General features: G+C 32.8%; 1 protein-coding gene across 1 annotated transcript; it reads right to left on the bottom strand.

Moving 5' to 3' along the window:
- LOC138883897 (uncharacterized) lies at positions 1 to 2,687 on the bottom strand. Its single transcript, XM_070164615.1, has 4 exons — positions 2,425 to 2,687; positions 912 to 2,374; positions 565 to 674; positions 1 to 435 (listed from the first exon to the last, which is right to left on the bottom strand). Exons 1-4 carry the CDS (start codon positions 2,685 to 2,687, stop codon positions 1 to 3), a joined length of 2,271 nt encoding a protein of 756 aa, XP_070020716.1.
- Between the last annotated feature and the right edge of the window lie 8,009 nt (positions 2,688 to 10,696).

Below are 10,696 nucleotides of genomic sequence, written 5' to 3'. Positions count from 1 at the left end.
TCACAAAAATGTATCTTTTCCTCCCCTATTTTGCACTCTCATAGGGCCACATAAGTCTATATGCAGAAGATCGAGTGGCTTTAAGGTGCTTGCATCCTTTTTAGACTTAAAAGAGGACTTCACATGCTTTTCTCTAGCATAGGCATCACAAACTTTCTGTACTTTAAACTTTGACATGGGCAGACCATGGACCAGGTCCTTTTGAATTAGTTTGTTCATAAGAGAGAAGCCTGCGTGCCCCAATCTTCTGTGCCAGAGTTCAGCGTCATCATTAAAAGCTTTCAGACAACTCAGATCACCACTTTGTAAGGACTCGAAATCAGCAACATAGTTGTTCTTGTATCTCTTGGCCATAAGTACCACTTCACTAGTTACCAGATTAGTAAGTGTACATATCTTAGACAAGAACTCCACCTTATTTCCTTTATCACAGATCTGAGAGACACTCAAGAGACTGTACTTAAGATCATTGACATAGTACACAATCTCAATAGAGTGAGTGAGTGATTTCCCGACTTTTCCAACTCCAAGAATGTATCCTTTTTTCCCATTGCCAAAGCATACACTCCCTCCTTGCAGGGCTTTTAGTGAAAGAAAGTCCATGGTGTTCCCAGTCATGTGCTTTGAACAACCACTGTCCATAAACCATTGTTGACCGCTTCTTTTCCTATTCCCTGCACAAGGAGATCAAGAGTTAGTTTTAGGAACCCAAGCAAGTTTGGGTCCCTTGTAGTAGGCAAAAGGATGAATAAGAGCTCTCTTAGTCCATGTAGGTAATATGCATTTTTTGTGGGTGGAACCTTGTCCCTTCTTAGTAGATACATTTTTAGCAAACACTTTATTTTTCTGAAAGGACTGGACCCTGGCTTGTCAATTTTCCTTGAAATGTCCATTGTTCCCAAAGTGGGTACCACATATCCAGTTGTCTGGTATAGTCTCATACTTGCTATGTGGGTTGCAAGGGATTTTCTCCCTTTGGAACCCTATTCCCTGCCTGTTTCCACCATTATTAGCATACATGGCAGTGATAGCTTCTGAGGACCAGGTCCACTTTAGGGACTTTTCAATATCATTTTTTACTCTTTCTAGTTCAGTTTGGAGGTGCTTGTTTTTATCAGTTTCAACACACAACCTAGTTCTCACAACTTTCAACTCGTTTTCAAGCCTAATGGGTTCCTCACTGGCTACCTCTTTTCCTTTTCCAGTATTTCCGGGTTTAGACTCAGTTCCTAGTCCCTCTATTGTTTCCCTCAGGTCTACAACTACTACCAAGAGATCATCTATTTCTTCCTCAATCTCAATCACTCTTTTCACTAAGGCCTCCTTTTCTTTACTAAAGTTCTCAATTGTTTCCTTATGGTCAACAACTACAACCACTAAGTCATCTCTTTCATGCTCTATGTTGGCATTTTTTTTGGTTAAGACACTTTTTTCTTTCTCCAACTCACAAATGGTTTCCTTCAGATCCACTACACACACTACCAAATCATCTCTGGTTTGTTCAGCTTCCCCTAGTTCTAAGGTCAAGGCATCCTTATCCTCCACAAGACTATGATAGGCATCAATCAATACATTAGCTAAAGACATAAGTTTCTTAGGAGAGTAAGATTTCAGATTTCTCTGAACATCCCTGAAATTTACCTCACTGTTGTCATCGTCTTTATCATCATCTGATTGGGCCATCAAAGCAAAAATTAAATCATATTCATTTTCCTCACTTTCAACTGCCATCATGGATTTGTCACCATCATCAGTTTCATCTTCAGACTCACTAGAGGAGTCTTCCCATGCTGCAAGAGCCCGTTTCACCACATTGTCAGCAGATCTCTTCCTTTTAAAGTCCTTGTTAGGAACCGGGTTCCTCTTAGCTGCTTTTTCAGGGTTGTACTTGGAGAACTCTTGCTTCAGGAGAGGACAATCTTTTATGAAGTGCCCAGGCTTTTCACACTTATGACAGAGATCATAGTTCTTTGGTTTGCTAGAGCTGCCCCTTTTTAGCATTCCTCCATTTCTTTTGACCATCTTCTGAAATCTTTTGATTAAGTAAGCCATGTCACTGTCCTCCTCACTTGAGTCATTGCTATCAACTTTGAGTACCGGGTTCTTTTCTTTCTTTGGTTCTCTTCTTTCACTATCTATCTTCCTCTTCATCTCGTAGGTCTTCAGATTTCCAACCAGCTCGTCTATGGTCAGCTCTTGCAAGTCCTTCGCTTCAATAATATCATTCACCTTGCTTTCCCAAGAACTATGCAGGATACTAAGGATTTTCCTCACTAGCTTGTTCCTAGGAATGGTTTCACCAAGTGAGTGTAACTCATTTATAATGGAGGTGAATCTTGTGTGCATATCTTGAATAGATTCATCGTCCTTCATCCTAAAGAGTTCATACTCGGTAGTGATCATATAGATCTTAGATTATTTTACTTGAGTGGTTCCCTCATGAACTGTTTGTAAAGCTTCCATATCTCCTTAGCAGTTTCACAAGCAGAGATTCTATTGTATTCATCAGGTCCTATTCCACATACCAAAATCTTCTTGGCACAAAATTTTTTCTCCATAACTTTCCTGTCTGCGACAGTGTATTCTTTTCTGGTTTTTGGCATTGAGAATGGAAGTTCTTCAAGTACCTTTGTTGGGACATAAGGACCATCAGATATGACATCCCATAACTCAGAATCTTCAGCCATGATAAAATCATGTATTCTTCTCTTCCACCACCCATATTATTGTCCATTGAACCTGGTAGGTCTGTATGTAGATTGACCTTCTTCAAAATTTGGTGGAGTAGCCATACAGATCCTTCCTAGGTGTTAGCCTGATAGGAGGAACCTGCTCTGATACCAATTATTAGATTATATAAGTCCACCAAACTATAGAGTACCTGGTCCTCTATGAGTTTTTTACTGAGAATGCTAATGAAACAACAAGTAAATAAGACACGGGATTTTTACGTGGAAAAATACCAACTCAAAGGGACAAAAACCATGACCTACACTCGTAGGATTTCGACTTCACTAACTTGTAAACACTCTATTACAAGTTACTTTGTAATGACTCTATTACAAAGACTTCAACTCAACTAACTTGTGATACTCTTACCACAAGCCACTTTGTCACTCACTAGTTACAAATACTTTAACTTATGACTTTCTCTATTCACAACATAAACTCAAATGTTTATGGTTTTACACAGGGGTTCCTAAGCAACGCTTCTAGCTAAGCAATTTAGGAATCACAATAAGAACAATCACAAAGTTACAACTCAACTAAGGACAATAAAATACTAGATTTAGGAACTGGTCCGTAGTAGTGTTTAACTTTGTTCTTGAAGCTCTTAAAAGTTGAGTTCAATGTCTTCAGAAGGCTTGAATGCTTGAAGTGAATACCCAAGTGTTCAAGTGATATTTTTGTTATAATGTTCTTGTTAATACACCTTTGATGACATCACTTGAATGATGTAAGTACTTGGTAGGTCAAAGGTAAGTGACTGCAGAACTGCTGCACTGTGTGCACTATTTCTGAGGCAGTCACTTTCCAGCTGTGCACAGTTGACTTTCGTACTGCTGTCAGGGAAACACAAGGGATCAGGTCCTTGACTTGTTTCTCTATTTTCTACACTTGCAGCAGTTCACATTACCTGGAGTCCATGCTGGAATCCGTTCATTTGTAATGTATACCAAGTGTGTCAGGTTCCCTATCTGGTTCTTGACAGTAAGTTTGTTAAATCATCAAAACATAGGACAAAGACAGTGAAAATCCATCACTTGGGAAATTGTTACTACGAATATGAGTAGCTAAACTTCTAATCTAGGGTTTGATGGAACCTATTGAAGGATGATTTTTCCATTGTGTTTAATATAAATTCGCCATTTACTTTTCTCTACTTGTTCAGCTATATTATTGTTGTTGTTGGTTGAAGGGCCCTCAATTGACTGTGCCTATTTAGTGTGTACTGCTCGAGAGAGAGTACGCATTTAGGTAGTTGTTGAACAACACCACTCTTAACGTATTTGAGAGATCAATACAGAGGGTTTAAAGGCTGGATTAGAGATAACGAAACTTTGGCGTGATCATAGTGAGCGGTAAATTAGTGTCAGCTAGCGTAGTTCGAGAGAATACGTCTAGTAAATTGTGGTAGTTTCTCGAGAGAGAGCTACACATTTAAAGTACTCACGATCGGTATAGAATACTTGGATGAATTTATAGGAACCGTAGCGGTGGAGATTCTGACAATAGGGGAAATCAAAATCCTAGACCTTTCCAATCTTGTCTACAACATTGCTTGTTAGTAGTAAAATTATAAATTTTTAATTACCTTGCTTTTAGTTAGTGAACAATCAACTCATTATTCAATATTTCTGAAGGTTGATTATTTGGATTCTTACGAAACTAATGGTTGTGATTAATAGGTTAATTCCCTGTGAGATTCGACTCCGGACTTGTAAACCGGATTATATTTGCAACGACCACTAGACCTCTTAGGAGGCATAGTTGGGCGTGATCACAGGCCTATCAATCATGTTTTCTTATTCGAGATTAATAAGAAAACATGTTTTTTATATGATTACATATTATTTTATCATGTTATTCCTTTTTCCGTTTTTATGAAAAAACTTAGCTTCCGTTTGTTCATAGATTTTGGTTTTATTTTATCAAAAAAAATATTGTCTGTTTATGAAATATAATCATGTTTTGGAAAAAAAAAATATTTTCTTCCACTCATGAAATTTAACTCTTTTTTTTTTCAAATAAAATGCATGTCCAAACACAATTTCTTTTTTTTTTTTAAGTTTCAATCAAATCTATGTCAAAAAGTGTAGTTGATTATTTTTTAGGGGGAATTTTTGAGTATACCTTAAGCTTTGCGTGCATCACAGTTCAATCTTTACTTTCCCTTCCTTTTCACTTGTTTTCTTTGTCTTGTTCATCTTTATTTGTGATGTCACTTTCATGCATGACTAACTGAGAAACTAGAAATTAGGTCATTTCCCCGTCTTAGACTTTCCTAGTATATAATTCATGGAATTTTTACATTCCTATACCATATAGGAAATCTTATTACCTTCAATGTTTAAGAGTTGATATAATTACATTTAGTATACCAAATTACCAATTCTATATCATAGTGTATTTTAAGGGTACAATTAATGCAGCGTATATCCCTCCTTAATTCAAGGTACCGTATATCCCACTTCTCCCACGTTTCTCTCTCCCAAACCCTCACCCTCACCCACGTTTTACTCAAACACACGTTCTTTTTACCCCTTTTCCCTCTTCTAAAATCGCAAAAACATCGTTAACCCACCATTAAAGTTCAATTTAAATTTTTTTCGTCTACATTCAGTAAAACAAATGCTATGTCTTTTACGCCAAAACTCCACGCCCTACACTGGAAAGGGGTCTCTGTTGGCAGCCTAGGGTTACAAAAACTTCATAAATGGCAATGTCTTTTACTGCAGAGTAACTTTTAGTATGTACTTCTGTTTCATGCAAACCAATTGACTTAGTTGGCTAGTTAAGATCTGAAGAGCTCCTTGTTTCCAACTTTTTTTTAATTTAATCTATGACCACCGACTCCTTTTTGGTTATCTGCCATTTGTTTAACTAGAAAGAATTTCCCTGGCAATTATTTTTTTTATCTCTTTAGGGGTGTAGATGTTGATTTTTAAAGTTAAAACGGATTTTCGACATAATTGCATTTTTGCAGAAGATTTATAGAAGTTTTAGTTGTTTTTTATTTGTGAAAACAGAAAATAAAGCATCTACAATCAGAATACAAATAATCTACAATTTATCTACAAAATATTTACAAACTGGGTACATTGAATTTTAATATCCCAATTCTCATTCAATTGTAGCTTAATTGGTATTTTCGACATAACTGCGTTTTTTGCAGAAGATTTTGTAGAAGTTTTAGTCGTTTTGGATTTGTGAAAATAGAAAACAATGCATCTACAATCAGAATACAAATAATCTACAATTTATCTATAAAATATCTACAAACTAGATACATTGAATTTTAATATCCCAATTCTCATTTCAATTGTAGCATAATTGGGATTTTCGACATAATTGCGTTTTTTGTAGAAGATTTATAGAAGTTTTAGTCGTTTTGGATTTGTGAAAATAGAAAACAATGCATCTACAATCAGAATACAAATAATACAATTTATCTACAAAATATCTACAAACTTGGTACATTGAATTTTAATATCCCAATTCCCATTTCAATTGTAGCATAATTGGGATTTTCGACATAATTGCGTTTTTTGCAGAAGATTTGTAGAAATTTTAGTCATTTTTTATTTGTGAAAATAGAAAATAAAGCATCTACAATTAGAATACAAATAATCTACAATTTATCTACAAAATATCTACAAAATTGATACATTAAATTTTGATATCCCAATTCTCATTCGATTGTAGTTTAATTAGAATTTTCGACATAATTGCGTTTTTTTGCAAAAGATTTGTAGAAGTTTTAATCGTTTTTAATTTGTGAAAACAAAAAATAAAGTATCTATAATCATAATACAAATAATCTACAATTCATCTACAAAATATTTACAAACTGGGTATATTGAATTTTAACTATTAGATTTGTCAACTTATTATTTTTCATGGAAAAAAAATATAACGATATTTTCAGCTACAAGTTTAAGTGAGACTATAAGCAGAAAGATTAGGTGAAAATAGGAATAATTTTCAAAAACCGGTCTCATACTCTGTCTCTATGATTATTCACATCATTTGATCTCTCAAAGAGAAAAAAAAAATTAGAGATATCTAAATAAGAAATTTTAATGCTACAGTGATTTCTTATTTAATAAAATATCTGGAAGAATATTTACTTCCATAATTGTAACGCACCTAAATTGGAATATTTGGAAGAATATTTAGTTTCAGATTTGTAGCGCGCCTAATTAGGAAGGAATTAGCTCCTAATAATTGGTATTTAATGAATGGTATAATATTTGTAGAATAACTGTGAACATGGCGGGTAAATATGAAACTATGCACATTTTTGGTAATAAGATTTCATATATGGTATAGGAAGGAAAAAGTCCCATAATTCATCTTTGTTTATTTTGATATGGGAAAGGGCCAAATTTGACAGTACGGACTATATAACTCTCATGCCTAGAGTAATTATTGGGCCATTTCATTTATATTCCTTAATTAATATGAAGAGAAATCCCCTTGATTCCTTACAGAGCTCCAACTTGAAGATAATTTTAAACTATAGTAAAAAAATTGAGCAATAAATATGAACCTTTTTATCCAAAGAGTTTGGACATGCAGAGTTCGCCCAATTCATGTTAGAGTTCCGCTAATGTTAAGCAAAAATACGAGACAATTTGGTAGCATCAAGGATATAAATAAACTAAAATTCCAACGGATATCAATATGTATTCACAATTTCGGATAGTATATTGGATTTTTTGAACATTTTGCTTACTTGTTTTATGTGATTCATGTATTTTTAATCATGTAGGACAAAATATGCATGTAATTAGTATCTAATAAATACGTTGTTGTTCTTAAGTTTGGTTTCAAGATAAATACTAATGGATTTCAGGTGTAGCTTGAGACTCAAAAAATAGTCTTTTCGTTTTTAACCCTTCTCTTATGAAAGAAATTTAGCGTTTGAATATAATTTGGTTGAGATTTTTTTTTAAATATCTGAAATTGGAATTGAAAAAAAGATTTGAAATTTGTACCAGTATAATAATTGAGAGGATCCAAAGTGATTGCTTATTCTCAAGGGAAGCTTGCCTGCATCACATTTTGATCTTTACTTTTTCTTCGTTACTAGTATTATTTACTCTTTTCTTTATTAGTAATTAATTAATGGGATTTTTTTATTCCTATACACTATTTAAAACCTTATTACGAAAAATGTCCATAGTTTGATATTTACCCGGCCTAAACATAGTTTTGTTACAAAATATATACAATCCATCTTAAAAGGCTCTCAATTCATTATTTGTGCCTTCAATCAAGGGATTTAGTTACATCCTTTTCTTTTTTTCTCTCATCTCTCCCGTATTCTCTTTTTCTTATAATACAAGATTGGCCATTTCCATATTTTAAAATTAGAGCGAGAAGGAGTAAGTTGTGAACGGGACTATGTCATTTTAAAATTAGAAACGCTTCTGGAGCAGCTTTTCATTTTTCGCAAAATTGTACGAATTTTTTTTTAATGACATCCAGTTGGTTCTAGCAAAAATTGAGGAAAAGACATACTCCATTTTTAGGCAATTGATATACCAAGTCTAATAAATTTATTAGTTGACGACTTCAATGGAGGAAAAGACATACTCTATTGAAGGTGCACGTACTTTTCCATCGATGGAACCACCTTCTGCCCATCCAACAACTAAAACACACATTACTAGGCATTTGGACAATATTTGGTTGAAGTTAACAGAAAAAATATAAGTATAAAAGTATAATATATACATAATTATTATATATTATACAACTTATCTACAACCTATCTATTATTTTTACTAAGTTATATACAACTACAATATAATACCACTTAAATACAATTTTTATACAATATATCTTTTGTATATTTTATATCTAATTTATACATAGTAAAAACAAATTTCATACAACTAATTATATATTATACAATTTATCTACAATTTTCACACATTATTTCTACCTAGTTAAATATAAATACAATAACATACAACTTAAATACAAACTTTATACAATATGTCTTGAATATTTTGTATCTGATTTATACATAGTAAAAATAAATTTCATACAATTAATTATATATTATACAACTTATCTATAATTTTCCTGCATTATTTCTACTCGGTTATATACAACTATAATATCATACAACTTCAATATAATTTTTATACAATATTGTTCAACTTTCATACAATAGTTAAATGAATAAAATTAAAATAAATAAACAACAGAATATAATTTTTCTACAATTTTACTACAATTTCTGCAATATAATGTATGTCATGTCTTCTTCTTCTTCTCCTTCTTCGAGTTTCAATTTGAAATTCAGCCAAAACCAAGTCGAATCTTCACCAAAACCCCTCAAAATTGAGATATAAACTCCAAACCATATTTTCAATTATTTGCAACAATGCCTAGTCCAAACAAATAATGATTTTTGATAACCCAAATTCGAATTCAAAGCTTCAAAACTTTTTAATAGCTGTCAATGGTGGAATTGCTGCTCTCTTTTCCTTTGCTTTACACTACTGAAATTTGGGATTGAGAGATAGAGAGACGTAGAGAGAATTCTCAATTCTTTACAATAACATCCAATCCAAACAAATAATGTCTTTTGAAAACCCAAATTCGAATTCAAAGCATCAAAGATTTTTAATGGTTATCAATGGTAGAGGGGTTACAGATTTTTGTTGGTTTTAGAAAAGGAAATACTGGGTGATTGGAGAGGAAATCGTAGGGTGTGGTTTGATACGTGGGTAAGGGGGTGGGATTTGGAAAGAGAAACTTGGACGGAGTGAGAATATACGATAGAGTTAAATTAGAAGACTAATTAATACCATTAAAATCCCTAAAATATACATAAATAATAATTAGGTATATAAAAGGTAATTATATTAAAAGTTAAGCATGAAAGTAATATAATTGAATATAAAAGGGATTTTTACCTATCTATACCATATATCAAACCTTATTACCAAAAAATATTCATAATTTGTTATTTACCCGTGTAGTCCATACTTTTACTACAAATTATATACCAATCCAAAAATAGGTAGATTTTGCCATAAAAAATGCGCTAAAATGAAGGCACCAGATCTGCGTGTGATTCTGTCAACATTAAATTCGAATTGCTGCGTAATTCTCTCCTTCCTCAACGGAAAGAGATCTCTCTTCTCTCACTCAACTGCAATTCTCAAAAAACGCAAGCTACTGAAGCTCTAGTAATCAAACGGAAAGGAGATTTATGTTCTTCATCTTCATCTTCATCTTCATCTGTTCTTCCATATATTTTCCACCATTGATAGCCATTAAAAAGCTTGAAAGCTTTGAATTTAAATTTGGGTTTTCAAAAATCATTATTTGTTTGGATTGGGTGTTATTGTAAATAATTCGGAATATGTTTAGGAGTTTATATCTCAATTTTGAGGGGTTTTGGTGAAGATTAGACTTGGTTTTGACTGAATTTTAGATTGAAACTCGAAGAAGAAAACGTATTTCCAGAAATTGTAGATAAATTGTAGTTAAATTGTAGAATTGTAGATATATTGTAGATAAATTGTAGATGAATTGTAGATTGGGAAGACTAAAACTTCTACAAATCTTCTACAATTATGTCGAAAATGCCAATTATGCTACAATTGAAATGAGAATTTGGATATTAAAATTCAATGTATCTATTTTGTAGATATCTTGTAGATAAATTGTAGATTATTTGTATTCTGATTGTAGATGCATTATTTTCTGTTTTCACAAATCCAAAACGACTAAAGCTTCTACAAAATCTTCTGCAAAAAACAGTCTACAATTTATCTACAATTTTTCTAATTTGACTACAATTTGACTACAAAATATCTACAAATTCTGGAAATATGTCTTCTTCTTCTTCTTCTTCTTCTTCTTCTTCTTCTTCTTCTTCTTCTTCTTCTTCTTCTTCTTCTTCTTCTTCTTCTTCTTCTTCTTCTTCTTCTTCTTCTTCTTCTTCGAG

The sequence above is a fragment of the Nicotiana sylvestris genome, chromosome 12, assembly GCF_000393655.2.
Source record: "Nicotiana sylvestris chromosome 12, ASM39365v2, whole genome shotgun sequence".
NCBI classification, from domain to species: Eukaryota; Viridiplantae; Streptophyta; class Magnoliopsida; order Solanales; family Solanaceae; genus Nicotiana; species Nicotiana sylvestris.
Note: the sequence above shows the minus strand (reverse complement) of the source record. Positions and strands in the feature narration are given on the sequence as shown.

Excerpts from the sequence above, each read along its gene's own strand:
- LOC138883897 (XM_070164615.1), bottom strand. The coding sequence starts at position 2,687 with ATGGCTGAAGATTCTGAGTTATGGGATGTCATATCTGATGGTCCTTAT. Across the intron at positions 675-911 it reads ACCAGACAACTGGATATGTG|GGAATAGGAAAAGAAGCGGT; the intron begins GTACCCACTTTG and ends CTCCTTGTGCAG. Across the intron at positions 436-564 it reads AAGCCCTGCAAGGAGGGAGT|ATCTGTGATAAAGGAAATAA; the intron begins GTATGCTTTGGC and ends AGTGTCTCTCAG.